The 16545-nt window shown below is 39.0% G+C and overlaps 1 protein-coding gene across 1 annotated transcript in view; it reads right to left on the minus strand.

Moving 5' to 3' along the window:
• Positions 1–3478: 3478 nt before the first annotated feature.
• Positions 3479–16545, minus strand: part of BEND4 (BEN domain containing 4) — a 52188-nt gene continuing 39121 nt past the window's right edge. The window contains exons 4-5 of the mRNA XM_090035851.1: positions 13467–13707; positions 3479–7832 (exon numbers count right to left, since the gene is read on the minus strand). Of these exons, the coding sequence (XP_089891977.1) occupies positions 7615–7832; positions 13467–13707 (459 nt within the window). The 3' untranslated portion in view covers positions 3479–7614. The remainder of the gene's footprint in view (positions 7833–13466; positions 13708–16545) is intronic.

The raw sequence follows: 16545 nt of genomic DNA on the forward strand, positions 1-16545 counted from the left end.
GTAAGGTTCAGATCACCTATGGTCAAGAGAAAATTAATTGGAACAGGTATGGAGAAGGGGCAGTGAATGGTTAGGAGAAATGGAGAACTGCTTATGAAAAATTATTAAAAGAGCTTGGCTTGTTTACCTTGACTAAGGAAAGGTTGAGATGGGGATGTGATTACTCATTTATAAATAAATATGTGGGGTGAATACAGGGAGGGAGCAGAGCTCTTTGCCTTAGAACAATATTTGGACAGGATCAAATAGATCCAAACCAACCACAAACACACTTAGATTCAAAATTAGAAGAAGGTGTCTGTCCACAAGATGAGTTAAATTTTTGAAATGTTTGCAAAGTTTGGAAAATGTTTGGAAGTTTTGGGTTAGTACTTCTGACGAAAGTAGCAGGGGCAAGGAACCAGAATGTCTTCAAAATGGAATTTGGTAAGTTTGTAGAATGAACAGAATGACAGGAGAGGGGTGTTCTTGGAGTACTAATCAGCACATGTGGTGTATAGTTTTGAGCATTTGATATTCTCAGGAGACAGTTGATGGGCAGCTTGACCCCCAGATAGAAGATGCCTGGGAGCTTCCGGGCTTCTGTTGATCAGGTCTGTGGGCCATGAAGAAGCTCCTATTTTGTGAATTAGTCTTTTTTACTTTCACTTTTTGGTAGTTTTTTTCAGTGGCGACACGTAAAAGGTGCAGAGGGGTGCATGTTCACCCCGTGAGAGTGCCGGTGCACCTCCTCACCAGTGGCGCTTGCTGCTTAGGTGATGGGTGGGAGGGCACGTAGGAGTGCTGGTGCCCCCCTGCAAGTGCTGGCCAGGGAGTGGAGTGCCTTGGCACTCCCAGAAGCAGCTGCAGCCACTTCTGGAAGTGGTCACAGTGATCAGCTGCAGCAATCAGCTGTCTTGTGATTGGCCACCCAGTTGACAGGATCGGCTGCATGGGAACCCCTCCCCCTGTCAGTGAGATGGGGGGAGGGCCCTACAGCCAATCATCAGTGAGACTGGCCATAGGGGACACCTCATCCCAGTCACTGACTGGTCGCTGTGGGGGGGGGGGCACATGCCCCCCGACTAAGGTGGCACCAGTTGCCCATGGGTTTTTTCATCTCTGGCACTTGAGCTAATGGAGTTACTAATGGCAGTTACAAGCTGCTATCCTCCATATGACTAGCAATAGCAGGGGATGAAATATATATTTTACCAGTGGAATTTACATAAACTTGCTGATACCTAAGAAATGAACAGGATTTTTTGTTGCACTTCAAGTTCCAGAGTGGAATGTCCTCTAGTGCTCACAGTCATTTGCCTGTTTCTTTCAAGTTTTTGACATGGGCATTTTTAAGGTTCTCAGAAGTAAAATAAAACAGGCTAAATTTCTAGTTTGGGAGTGGCTAGGTGATAGAGGTTCATGATCAGCATACTTAATCTTCCCTGTACTGTTCCATGCTTCTTTCTACACTTCTTATTTTTACTCACTTTTGTGTTGTGCTCCTCTCTGAACTATAGGTTCTTTGACACGGTAATTGGTCTTAGAGCAATATTTGGGTAGTGGGGCATCAGATGCTATGAAAATAGAGCTAATAATATCCATATGCAAACAATATTATAATTTAGACTATATTTTCCCTTTTGAGAAAAGAACCCAGATTTTTAGATTTAGGCAAATGGAACAGAATCTGAGGCTCTGGGCTGGCCTGCCAACAAAACATCTTTACATGTGCTCCATGGGTGAGGAGAGCTAGGTCCTCTCACACCTCCTCTTTTGCACAATCCTTTCACCAAAAAATTAAGATAAAAAATGATCCACTAATTTTCAGGCTTGGCATCCATTTTTTTTCAGTTCACTTAGCACTGTAAAGCACTTAACATATTAAAAGCACAGCTCTCATTGACTTGGTTTGCAGCTATGAGTGCTCAGACTTCTGCAGATCATACCAAAGGACTCAAATCAGGCACTCAAAAAGTGAGAACATGTGGTGACCATCTGGGAAAGGTTTAGCTGAAGTGACTGCCCCAGCATTAATGTAGGACAGTGAAAGGCATGCAACCCAATTCTCTAAGGCAGCCTTCATTTACCTTAACCATGAGACTGGCCTTTCTCTACTGCAACCACCTCTCTCGTTTATTGCACATCTTCAGATTGCACAACAAAGCAGAAGTCCTATTAAAAAGTGTGTCCTTTGCTACACTTCCCCATTCATCTTGGAGCGGGTAATCTTATGTGCTGATTAAGATGACTAATGTTGGTGGGGGGGCAATAGTAAGCACCCATATAACAGGCTATATCATAATGCATGTAGGAAGGAAGCTGAATTACTATTGCATAGACACCCTTGTATCTGGAATTTTTTAGCTTTTCTGAGGGTTTGAACGTGCAACTTTATGACTTTTTTTTAAATGTACAGTTTGTGTGTACGTAACTTCCTTTTTTAGTTAAGCAAACTGAAAAATCAAATTCCTTCTTACAATATCATACTGACACCCACAGATTTCACAGACCATTAAATTTGGCAAGCTCACAAGCAATCTAATTAAAAAAAAAGTTTACAATGGAAGTGTTGGCTGACCTTTACCAGCCCTGCATATGAAGAGGGATAAGTCTATTCTGGCCCCAAACTCAAGATAAAAGTTTTTGGAGGCATGATTGTTTGTCCATGTAGCAGCCATACTCCCCTCCCCTCCCCCACTGATAGTAAAGTAACTTGGTTGGTATCTTCAAAGAAATTTAAGGGAGTGAGACACCCAACTGCTGCCTCTGAATTTAAGTCCATCTTCCCTGTGAAAATCCCAGACTTAATTTGAGAATGAGTTTGCATCCAGCTTTTCTATATATTTTTCTTCCAATATAATACCGGGAAGAGATGTTAAAAATATTGTATCCTGGTGTACACAGCTTGATCTTAAACTTACCTGTTTGTTGTTTTCTTAAGGTGCAGGCACAGAACACATTTCCTTGAGGGTAAAGGCGGTGCAAACAAATGACATGTACCCTTATACTGGTATAAATCATTTCATTTTGTCATAATATTAGCTCAGCTGAGTGATGATTATACGGTTGTGTAAGTTGAATCAGTGTACCAGTAATTTATCTTTTCCCCTGGTCAATGTCACCCTGGAGGTAACCATTTATCCAATGCAAACTCGATTTCCCACCACCCAGTGGTCAGGTGGTATAATAATTCCAACTGTGGACAGTTGGCTTGGGACAGCTGATGTGTCTAATCCCTGGTATGAAGTGCAATCTTCAGTAAATGACTTTATAGTAACCGCATTGTGCAGACATACCTTTATATGAATGCTTCCTCCTGAGACATCCTATTAAAATTTTTAGGGGGAAAAAAGACAGTACTATCTACTTAGTACATTCAGTATGTACAGTAAATGGTGAATGTTGTTGCTTTCATGCAGTGACATTGTACTCGGTAAAAAATATTAACCAGAGACTAACTTTTATTGTGCACTGTTATGTAACAGAACAAATGGAACTGGAGGTATGCAGTAATAAAACTAATATTCAAATTAGGATTAACACCTGGAATAGCAAACTGTAGTAACAAATGTTTTTATAATTAAAAAATATTGACTGTTTAAAAAATTATCTAACATTTTTAATTTTCTAAAAGAAATGTGTGCTGCCACATAGAAAACAATTCACACTTCCTATAGAAATTGTCACAAAAAACCTACTAGTCTATATTACACTATGCACTTTGTTGTACAGTATCTGGTATTGATCTATCCCTAGTTTGTAGTTACTCTACACAGTACAGTTATTATTAGAAAGTATTCATAGAATTACATACACCTTAACAATAAAAATATTAGGATTAATGGGCTTTTTAATCACAGTTTTTCCACAAATATTTGTTATAGAAAATAGAGCAAAGGCATGTTGGCACTGATGGGCGTGCGGTACTGCTACACGACATTTCAGGGGGTAGATACATAAATAACAGCAAGTTGGTACACGGAAGGGTAAGATTAGGATCTAATCTTCTGGGATTGTTTGGAGTGACATGACAGATAGTAATTCCCTTCTGTTACAAGTTTTCCATTTACATATAACACCATAAATTAATATGATGCTTTACAAAACACAGTGCTTAAACACGCTGGGCAATGGCTTAGATGCTATCTCTGTTACTTCTGGTCCGTAGTTCTCCCGTAGTATTATTTCTTCGTTCTTGTAATTTCATAAATGATTTTAGCATAAATTGATTTACAATGCAAGATGAATATATTCCTGGGACTAATTAGAATAAACAGTTGTGAAAAGTTATAAATGAAGTGATTTTTGGTCAAGAACTAACATGCCAATGTTGTTGCCATAAACCTGGGACAGAGATTTAGTCTACTACTTTAAAAACAAAACACACAAATGGCTGACTGACTGACTAGATCATGTCCTCTGCACATCTATGACAGCTCTATGATAGATGCAAACACTCAGCTAGAGCAAAAATTTGTTCTATTTGAGTTGAAACAGAAAGGCTGTTTCCATACGTCTGGACCTTTTCGGAATCATTCCATAAATTTGGTTACTTTGCGCACTAGGAGAGCACAGCATTGAGTGATGTTTGTGAATTATGCCAGCATTATAGGGCAGAAGACAGACCATGCTTTATACTAAAAATAAAAACTAAGCTTAGAAGCTGCTCTAACAAATCATTAATAGAGAGAGGTCTATCCAGTTTAGTAATATTGTTCTATATTATTAAAAATGAAGCTTTTTATTTTTAATCTCATACAGTTAAATATTGGAAAGAAACTTGCACTGTTTACAAAAATACATCCTGGTACGTACTGCTGTAGAGAAGATTAACAGTCGCACATTCTGACATGTTTTACCAAGTAGCTCTGGTAAGTGTCATCACATTAAATGTAAACCAGCAAGACTTGCACCATCGGAGCAAGGTAACAGCTTCTAGAACTGTTCTTTTTTAAAAAAATGTTTAACAATGAAAAGCCATTATTGGATATCTACACTAACATTTTTACACATTGAGCTTCCTCACAATGGGCCATCTTGTGCTACTGATTTTTCAGCAGAACTTCATCTTGGCTGCCAAGAGAGCTACTGGTCAAAAAACCAACGGCACACAGGGACCAATGTAATTAAGCTATATATTCATTTTCAGAAATTAACTTTCTTGTTCTAAGTTAAATGAGAGATTTAAAAAACACTTTAACATTAGAAAAAATAAAATGAATTAAGAGGTATTGGATGTTTAAGGGCCTAAAGCACATATTAAGTTAGACAGTAGCTGGAGGGTGCATTCAGAAGATTATTTTCTGAAACACCATCCAGGTACAGCCTCTTAGAAGCTGTAAGGACAGCATGGTTTTGTTCAGAAAATACACAGTGCTGAAGTGGCTTATATGTTGCCATGCTTCCTCACCGACTGACAGGAGGCACCACATCCATAAGAGACCCTTTTCAACAGTGGCCAAAGAAGAGGCTAATAATAGGAAGATGTTGACATGAGAAATTAGTATTTGAGAACCTGTCTCAGTATTTTGCCCTTGGCCACCTAGGAGTTATCAGAGCACCTCATGCCCAAGGAACCCTTTGGTTGCTTATGAAGAGTGTTTTCCCAAACCAGTAGTCACCATGGAAACAGTTAGCAGATTTGCTTGGCTAAAGACTCATACACTGTGGTGTGAGGGTGGAGTGGGGCACACATTCAGGAAAACTGGCAGAGATGAGGTAGAGAGGTAAAGGTGATCACAGATGGAGAAAAATCACTCTAACAAATACAGTTCAACATTTGCATCAGACAGGAAGTGTTGCCTCAAGAAAAGCTGATTCTGTAGCTGATCCTCATCCAGTAGTGATGAGGATAGCCTGACTCACCTGAAACAAGGAAGAGTACTGGAAAAATGCTGAAAATGAGAGGGAAGGGTAGCATTTCTTTGGCATTAGTTTCCAGAGTGCATCAATGTTTCAAAATATTACTGTAGTGACACTGGATCCATAGCTGTGATATTAAAAATCTCAAAGCAGTTGAATTTATTACCTTGGCATCTGCTTTCAGTATTATGTTCCGTTCTGACCTGGCTTCATTCCTAGCAGAAGTATTTGTTTACAGCTCTTAATTAAACCTGGATCCCTTGGTTAAGTGCCCAGCAGCCAAAAGGCTACATTAGGTTCTTCTTGTAGAGCCCCCCCCTGCATGCACCACTGACTATCTGATTATCAGGACCAGCACATTCTTAGAGAGTTCAGACAATGAGCATAAAACACAGACAATGGCACAAACAAATGCAAATTAAAATCTTTAAAGCTATATAATACTGCTGCAGAATAATAATAACAATAATAAAACTATCTCCTCAAATGGCAATTTGTGGTTTAGTAATCTCTTTTTTATGAAAACTGTAGTGATTAGCGCTAATCCTTTCAACAACTGGATAAATATAGTATTTATCAATTACATAGAGTAATTTTAGTGGGCTAGCAGTACCTGTTACTGTTTGGTAGCTCTGTAACTGCCAACGACCACTGCCACTTTACTATGGCACTGGAATTTTATGGTATTAAGTGAATAAAGGAAGTGTTATTTAGGATCTGAGTACACAAAATGAAACGGGCACTATAACATGTTTAAGCTACCTTTTATAATTTATTGTGCTATTTTTAGTCAAAAAATGGAAGGCCACTTCCTTTGCCACAGGCTTGAGCTTGATCCTACACCTCTTCTTAGGCAAAACAAATAGGCAGACACGTTTCTAGTCATTTGAGGTGCAGACAGAAGTGACAATTATCTGGACACAAAAAGCAGTTTATACCTGTGACCAAATACAAGTGCACAGCTGTAAACAGCTTAAAAAATGGCCAGTTGAGTGAAACCCTGATCCCTCATCACATGAGGTATCAGACAAAGATGCTACAAAATGTAATGTCTCTTGTAACCTGTGTCTGCACAGCTCCCAGCCCATTGCTGTTTTCAGAATGGGAGGGGGAAAGGGAGCAGAGACAGTTCAGTCTGGGGGGTTTTCAGCCCCCTCGTGGGTTGTGTGTGTGTGTGTGTGTGGGGGGGGGGGGCTATAATTCACCCACTCTTCAGCACCAGTTTGGGAGCCCCAAGCATGAGCTCCCTCCACTGCCCTTCCCCCTCCCATTCTGAAAACAGGCAGCACTGACGAGAGCCCTGGCTGTTGCTATGGGAACCTGGCTGCAGACTCCCAGCCCCAGATGGATTCCTTTCTCCCCAGGAGCCAACACTGAACTTCTGTTTGGTCTGGGGTAACGTTGTAATCCAGAACGCTTTGCAAAAATCCTTCTGAGTTACAGCTAGCTGGGAGCTGCACTTCTGTCTGCAACCTTGAGAATGTGTTAAGTCACATTTTCTTTAGAATGATATGAAATGAAATTGCAGTTTCCTTTACAAACAATGAAAGGCTTGAAAATTATAGGCACAAACAAATTCCACAGGTAGGCCTTGTAACAGATGTCTTTGTTAACTGGGGCACTGGGTAGGACGGAAAAGCCAGAATGTTTGCAGTATGAGTTTGAACATGCTTTGGACTCTTAAATGATTTCAAGGTAAGTATATCTAACCAACAGTCTCTTCTAGTTTAAAACATCTGCTACAGTTGTATGGTTTTTCTTACTTTGCTTTCAATCTCCAGATCCATCTTGCATGCCCCTATTGAAGACTTCATCTTGTGAACCTGGATGGTCAGTCCCTTCATAATATGAGTTACCATTATGAAGGAAAGTCCCCACTGCACGCCCTTGACGAGCATGTCCTACTGCATCACTGAACACCTTGTTTATCTGTTCTTCAGATGGCATCCACCAGTCAGGGTTGGAAGTACAATGCATCCTAATGAACTCTGTGGGAAAACAGGCACTGCTGAGAAATGGCATGTCTTTGTAAGAGTTATTGCCTAGAGAGCAAGTAACAAAATAATTGACTATTATTATGATATTTAACCAGAAGTAAAACCTTATGGGAAATGCCATGAAAATGCCAGTTAAACCTATTACATTTCTACACAGATTTATTTCGCCACATGCATCTAGTGTATAGATGTAAAATAAGTATGCTAGTTCTGAGAAATATAGAGCCAACTGGAAAGAGAACTTCTTATCGAAATAAAGTAATAAATATACTTTTTAAGATACAGAGTGTGCAATGCATGTAAAAGCTGATATGAAATCAGGAATGTCTTTTATTTGAAACTTGAACCACTTATGTATGCCACTATACATAGATTCACAGAATTTTAGGTTCTCGCTCTGCTGGCTACCTAGACATATACAGATTTCAATAACCTACAACCTGCCAGATAATATCTTTAGTACTATTTGAGATGGATGCCACTTCTCTTCTAATGGTAACTCAATTTAAGTTTTATATTTTCTGTTTGCTTTTGAATATGGTCAAGTCTAAATTGGTCACAGAAATAGCTAAATGAAACCATGGGACTAATTTGTCCTTTTTTCAGACCAGTGGATAAAAAGCCATGCAAGCTCCACTTGTACCTTGCTTAATTTGTTTGTTTAAATGGCTAGTGTGCAAGTGTCTTTGTCCATGAATGTCCCATTTTCTTTTGTAGTGTTTAACTGTTACCTTTTGCTTTATGAATTTGAACCGCTTGGTCATATTAAACCTACAAAAGTGGTTTTCACAATTCTACAACTCTTAAAGTCAAATGCATATAAAAACCAGAGATACCTAGACCTCAAAAAATAATTTTTTGAAGTGCAGTCATTTTACCACACACATCAGAAGCACTGTATCTTATATAGAAATAGGCCTTCTTAGTTATTCTCTAGAATTAGGCATTCTTTTATGGAGAAATGTATCTCAAAGGACATTTCTGGTTTTATGTTCTAACACTGACAAGCCAACAGCACAACTGGTGGCATAAGTTAACTTCTATTACTGTCGCAACCTTTTGAGTGCAGGGAATATTGTGTTCTACCAGGAATTACATTTTAAGTATTGCTCACTTTTGGGAGTGACTTTTAAAAAAAAAAAGAAAGAAAGAAAATATATTCGCATCTTTTTCTCCAGAAAGTTCTTCTTGATTCTGTTAAGGTGACAGGGAGCAAGCTCAACTATCTTAAAAAAAAAAAAAAAGACCCTTAAACCTCATTCAAGAAATGACATTGATATTGGATGTGGATACCACATCTTTGCATATGCCATGTTAACTCAGACTACAGTCCCATATGTTACAGAGTAATGGGATCATGTTTCCCTGCATGGTGCTCAGGGGGAAGGCAACAAGAAAGTATTAGGAGTTGAACAAGAGAAAGTACAGGAAGGGAACAGTAAAACCTTTTTTTTAGGAACAACCACCTTTTTTTTCCCCTCCCAAAAGGAAGCCTTTCTATTTCCCCATCATCCTTCTTCACACTCCTAGGCCCTCCATTCTGCTGACAATAGTCTCAGGTAAGGAAGGCACTCTCTCAAGTCAGCCTGGCTGCAAAAAGATACGCAATTCTCAATTCCTGCCACAACTAGATTGCTAAGGTTTGATCCTAATACTCACAGAAAGCTGGGCTATCTCCACTCTGCCAAGCCAATGCAAAGGTGCATTAACTTACAGATTTCTATGAAGCAGTTTAGCAGGCCCAATGGACCCTGCATATTTTAGTTTCCTAGGCAAGATACTAAATTATTTAGGGAACTGGTATTTTTTCCATGGAGAGCCAAAGGATATGTACATCCATATTAGCTATTGGCAGTGGTGATCCCTGGCTTATTGGTCAGATTTATTCCTTGAACTCTCTTGGCTGGAGGGCTGTGGTGGGCATGAACTCACACTTCTGCATGAGTATAACATACCAGTTGAAATTTAAAGCTGCTTAGAACTGCATGATGTCCTGCTGTTCAACTCTGAAGCTGCCAGGTGAGCTTTAGATACCCTACGTTCAGCAGCAGCAGGGTCCTTTGTACATAGCAATACATCTTACTCATTTTTGAGCTCTTTCAAATCATTTTATGGTGCTGTAATATCTAGTCAAGTTTGTTTGTCTGTGGGTTTAGTAGCAGAAAGCATTCTTCTTTAACTTAAATTTATGGAACATGGTACTTTAAAGGTATTACTGGATTACATAAATATTCCACAATTAAAAATTTGTTCTGCCAGGACTTGTCAATTGCTTCTACTCCAAAAAAGTATAATCTACTTAGAGACTCAAGTGTAACCAGTGCAGCTGCTAGTATAGATGGGGAGCAGGATTTTATCAAAGACCGGTCACAAGTTGCAAGTATGCAAGTAACCTTCTTTGCATTTGTTTAGCGAGAGCTGTGTAAAGTTATGCGGTACATCTATGCTGAATTTCATTCTAATCCATTCTATATTTACACATACAGAAGGCAATTGCTTCTAGAATTGTTCTTTAAAAAAACATATCAGATGCCTAAGCCTTCATGAGCAACAACTCACTGCATCAGAAGCTCTGCACGTCTTTTCATAGTGTCTGACAAAAGTGAGCTGTTGCTCACAGAAGCTTATACGTTTCCTCTGATTCAGTTGGTTTATAAGGTGCAGCTCTACCCTCCTTCTGTCTGACTACAGGCTAACATGGGTAACTGTCTCTTTCTGCTTATATTTCCTTATGTAATAGCCACACTTCTGTAATGACTGCACCCTTGTATTAATCTCATATTTTTTGAAAAATAAAGCACTTGGGCAGTAGCCACATCCTGAGTCCTAAAAACAGATTCATAAGCCATTTCCCTTGAAAGATATGATTTGTTGAAGAATGGAATGCAGTCATGTGGGAAACATGCACCATGTGTCCTTTAGTTCCATTTCACAATTGGTTTAGTTTGGAAGATTGTGCAAGATGGGGAAGTATGATCAACATTTGAATTACAATTTTGGTTTAGTGTTAATAATTCCCTCAGTCTTCATCCAGGGGCCAAATAAAAGCCACTGCCTAGAAAAAAAGCCTTATTAGGGAAAGGTTAGTTAAAATAATGAAAATCTTACTAGCCCAGGTCTATTCTGCCTCTAGGATATTGAAGTCTTTGCTGCCACTAGCTCAAAAGTATGCCTTCTGGCACAGGAGTGTGAGCCTGCTCTACCCTGGGAAACGCACAACTTTCCCATTCTCTTAATGGGCAGCCAGTGTGCATCCAGAGGGCAATTCTACCACGTTCCCTGAGAAATGAATATTAGCTCTCCCATTCTGATAACAGATAAGTTTACACAATCCACAAGGACCATCCTAGTCCACTCTGGGGGATGGAAATAACTTTCTCATCCTCTCAAGTGCCCAGTCTTACATGCTTCTGTCATTTGTGAATCCAGCTCCCTCAGATGGCAGGCTTCTTGTTAGGATCCACCTAATTTGTGTGGAACAGTCTCCCTGGACCTCTATAGGTAACTGCTGGGGGTGGTAACACAAGAAGAAGATCCCCCCACTTTATGCCCAATAACTCAGCAGATAGAGCCTCTGCTGAGAAAGAGAGAAACCTAGGGTCTAGACATTCCTCAACCAGAGAAGATCTGAACACCCATATTTCTCTTCCAAGGAAAGTGTTTACCAAGCTATGAAGAAGCCAGAACTTAGACCATTTTCCATCCTCTTGCTGAAGCTGGGCCTTAAGTGGAAAGGAATGCCTGAATTACTGGGACCAGAGGCGAGTATATAGCATGGAGCCTGATTCTGTCGCTCACTGAGGAAGGACCTCTCCTGGGAGGGAGGGAACCCTGGGTTTTAGTCCCTGTTCCTAATAAGTGCTTGACCATTGTTACTCGTTTTTTTTAGGTGTGATTAACCTGTTAATCACATCTTAAATTATAATAACCTAGCCACAAATTAAGACAATTAATGGCATCACAAAACATGACACTGGCCATAAAATTATTCCACAAAATATGTGTAATGATTTTGTGGCCGGTTTCCAAATTGAACGTGTGGCAGGGTCCCCCTGATGCCAGCTACATGTATGGTGAAGCTTAGCTGATATCTCCCTTAGACCCAGGACTGCATGAGAGTCTCCATCTGGCTCCAGTGTAGTCCCAGGGCTGGGATCCCCAATCATCTGACTGTCAGTTTCAGCCCCAAGACCACACCAGAGTCTCTAGCCAGCTCTAGCATAGTCCCAAGGCTAGAACTGACAATCGGATGATTATCAATCTCAGACCCAGGACTACACCAGTTCTCTTGCACTGGCAAGTTGAAAATGGGTGCCCTGTAGAGTCTGGGATCATGATCCTGGACTCCCCCTGCACTCACAAGTCATAATGGCCTGATTGGGATTTGATCCCGAATCCCAAAATCACATATTCTATGTGTGGCATAGCAGGAGGTGTGACTGTTGGGATTAGGGAACATCACACCCTTAAATGAACATGTGCCATTGACCTTGCTGTCTTATTGATTTTAGTGGCTGCTGCACAAGGTGGTATAGGATTTAATTTAGTAACACAGACACCTGAAAGCCATGTAAATGCCACTTGTGTTTAGAGAGTGGCTACTATATTTAAGAAAAGGAAACACAGAGGAAAAAATGCCAGAAACTTACTTTTAACCAAACTTTAAAAAATATATATATAAAATAGTATGTAAAATGACAAGGAGCTTTTATAAAATCTCAGAAAATAAAAATAGGCATTGTTATAGCAGATTAGATCATCTGTCCATTTTATAGAGTATTCGCAGTCTTTGACATTGGTCATATGTTTCCAAACCCCCCCTGAATGGACAGATATGGACTTGCTCTCAGGGGGAAGTTTCATCTTAACCCTCTCACTTAATGTTGTTGGTTCATGCCCTGAAGAGTAAGGGTATGGAAAATGTACCTTTTAACCACTGTAAAAGGGGATGGGGAGCTGTTACTTGGGAGTATGCATCAGCTCTTATGATCTATCTCTTATATCAGCATGATCCTGTAGTGATACAAGTTAGCTAAATTCCACTAACGCTGACCCTGCATGAAGGATTAAAGTTGCAGTGGTTTTGCTTCACTTGCATTGCTATAGAAACATGCATGTGCAGGTTACATCGACAGTTTATATCAGTATCCTTTGATACTGATGTCTCTATGGGTATGTCTAAAATTTAATATTCAACTTCCTGTGGATGAGCTCATCCATACAAAATAAGAGTCCTTGCTGAATCCTACTTTGAATTGTATATTACAACACTGAGTTCCACAGATTATGTGTTAATTAAAAAAATCTTTTTTTACAATGAGACACAATAAAAGAATAAATGTCACCCCATTATTGTATTATAAGAGAGGGTAGCAAGACCTTCTGATATGTCTTCTTTGCCAACTGTTATTTTATAGTCTATTATCATGTGCTTACTTAGTTGCCTTTTATGTAAACTAAACTTCCTCAGTCTCTCCAGTCTTTCCTATACTCAGAAGTTTTTTCATGCCTCTACTTTTCTCGGAAACCCATTCTATTACAGTAAGCTGAGTGCTCTATTGAGCCAGAGCCAATGCGGTGAAATGAGATCACATATGGTGGACACTGAGCGAAAAGATGCAGTACCTCTGAGACATGTTACTTTTACTGGATCCAGAGGACGTCTTTCAGGACCTGTCTCTCCTGACTGCACTGACCTTTTCCTTTTTCCAAGGCCGCATGAGTACTTAAGCTCATCGGTTGTGAAAACAAATCTGATGAGATATCGAAGTAGTCGCCTTCCATCTTTCTTTGAAGAATTTACAGCCTCATCCCACTGTTTACTAGTGATGTAGACAGGATAGTTGTTCAGCAGCTGCTTACTTCCCTGAAAAAGTTAAATATTTCTATTACTTACAAGGCACACAACTACATACATCAGTTCCAAAGAAAAATATGCTTTTAAGTAGCTGAGGTCCTAAGAGTGAAATGCATACTGAGGTGAATAAGTAACGTTCATACTGAGAACAGGCACTTTTAAAATTAAATTTGCATTTTGTATAACAAGATCCAGTAAGATACAATGAACATCTTCTGCAAGAGTAGCTATTTATAACTTGCACTTTAACAGTTAGGTTAAAATGTGTCAAGATCCAATGACTGGAGATACCATTTAAATATAACCTTTCTTCTTAATCTATTAAAATGTGTAAAAAGGTCTTTGAAGAGTGTGATCAAACAGGTTTCTTCTTGGCAGCTGACAGTTAACTACTTCAGAAGTGACTTTTTATAGTCTATTTTTATAATAAATTCATTACTTTTTGTTGAACACACCTATAACTTGACAACAGTTATGTTACTATGAAAACTATAAGGAAAATAAATAAATCAACTATAAAAAAACTAAAAGCTTCATTACTATTAATGAATGCCACATTAACTCAAATTATAGCTTTCTGCAAATGCCACCATGTCAACTGAAAATGCATCTTACTTTTAACCTTCATAATTTATGTGTGCTTTAAAATTCTAACACTAAATGGGTGCAGTGGGACTAATTACAGGAATTTCCATAACCTACACAACATTTATAAGCTATCTTTAGTCAACTGCACCTAAACGGCATGACCTTAGTTCTTGTTGCCTATAAAATTCTATAGTACAGGACAAATTAATTAACCCTAGCTCTCAATTTTAATGTACTTGTTCACAAGTAATTAAGGTAAAGAAGAAAAACCCTCCTAGAGACTAATTTGCTTTTACAACTACACATTTATTGCGACTTATAACTTTAGCACTGTTTCATTAAATTAGACCTGATTAATAAAAGCTTCATATAATAAACTGTTTAGATGGGAGCTCATGAAGAATGTGTGCAATGAAATATTTTCTTTTTCCATGAGGGAAGATGGAGACGGGTGCTACACATGGCCAGCTCTACTAACGTAATGCTATTTGTTTGCAGACATTTAGTCCATTTAGTACGAACTTAGAAAAAAATCACTCTCTCTGTGTGCATGTTTACATACCTCTTGGCAGATGGGCTTATCTTAAAAAAAACCCCTTTGTACTTCATTCATCCTGCTACTACTGCTGTGCAGCTACAGCCCTAACTGCTTTAGCTCATGCTGGCTACTCACAGACCTGAAGGACCAAAGACCAGGTGTTGGAAGCACTGCAGTGTACAGGCATTTTGGCTATGTGTTCTTTTACTCGGTTTCGCTGTCATCACCCCGCTCATTTGGCAGCAGAGAAGGAGAGTGGTGAACTTACACACTACTTATACAGCTGGCTCTATGTAAGTAGGGGGACCGCATTACACTGAGGTAATATTTCCTGGGTCAGTTCTGGCAGACAGGCAAAGTACAAGAGCACATGACCCAGAGCAGATAGCTAAACATCTCTCATACATAAAAGCTAGTTTGTTGTCCATTCTAGATTCCTAGGGTTCATCTTCTGGACTATGCAGATTAAAAAAATAAAACCCAGCAATGTAAAATGGAAATGAACACTAAGTTTTGACACCACTACAACTTACACACTCCTGCTTATTAGGAGTGAGACCTTTGATCACCTGCTGTGCTAGCTGGGGTTATGGCCTTGTCATCTCTGAAACTAAACAAGATAAGGCCTTGTTCAGTACCTGCATGATATGGGACTCTGGTCCAACTGTCTTCGAAGGGACTTAAAGCTATGTAGGTAACTACCCTAAAAAGTAAGCACAGCATTAAAAGAATTGTGAAGATGGAGGTGGAGTCTTGTAAATATCATTTAAAGAGATCTTGACTGTCTGTGGTTGTCAAAGATCTCATAGCATTTGACTAGAAGGAAACTATTAAACCTGACCTGATTCCAAGAGCCCCTTTTAAAGTTTAAATTTGCTAGAGGTTTTTTTTTAAGGGCTGACAAAAGGTGGTCTGTAGTGTTCAGGTCCTATGTTAGACAGCAGCTACGTTCTATTCCATTATAATGCTGTTACTTCTGATGTAGGTTAAGCATTTTGAAGCAAAGGCTCTTGATAAATGTACATTAATACTGGTCTATCCAAGAGTCATCAAAATAAACTGCAAGAAACAGAATAAGCAGATTCAGCTTATATCTGTATATGATTAAGCTTATGAATAAAAGATTGGAATGTGTTTAATTGAATAAAAGATTCTCTCCTTTCATAACAATTTACTGCACATGGACAATTACAAAACACAGCCAATTTTTGCAATGGGTTGAAAACTTCGGTCAAGCAAAATTTTATAGAGCTAGGACAATGAAAGCTTGGAATACTTGCAAGTGATCATAGTGCAATTCTTATTAGAATCAAACTTCTTGGAATAAGCGAGGAGGAAAGCAAAGAGATGCCAGCTCTTGGAGGCAGATTCTTAACTGGGACAAAGTAACTTCAGTGCTGCTATGACAATCTGGACTCTTTCCAGTCCCTTGCACTGCACCTTGCAGGTATATACGAGAAAGTATATGTGAAAAGCCTGAATTAAACACTGGGGCAACATTAAGTAAAATTGCTCCAGAGCTCGAACAGACGTGCCTATCTTTTGGACAAATGCAAGGCTTAAGTCTCCAGGACTTAATAATATATATTTAATAAATATATAAATAATATATATTTACATGTATTATAAATACACTTACACTTAGTGTTGACTTTTGGGGATATTATTGTTAATGTCTAATTTTGTTTTAAGTCCCTTCAGAAAAGAAACAGTACACTGAA

Source organism: Crocodylus siamensis, chromosome 2 (assembly GCF_052110815.1).
Source record: "Crocodylus siamensis isolate JL-2025a chromosome 2, ASM5211081v1, whole genome shotgun sequence".
NCBI classification, from domain to species: Eukaryota; Metazoa; Chordata; order Crocodylia; family Crocodylidae; genus Crocodylus; species Crocodylus siamensis.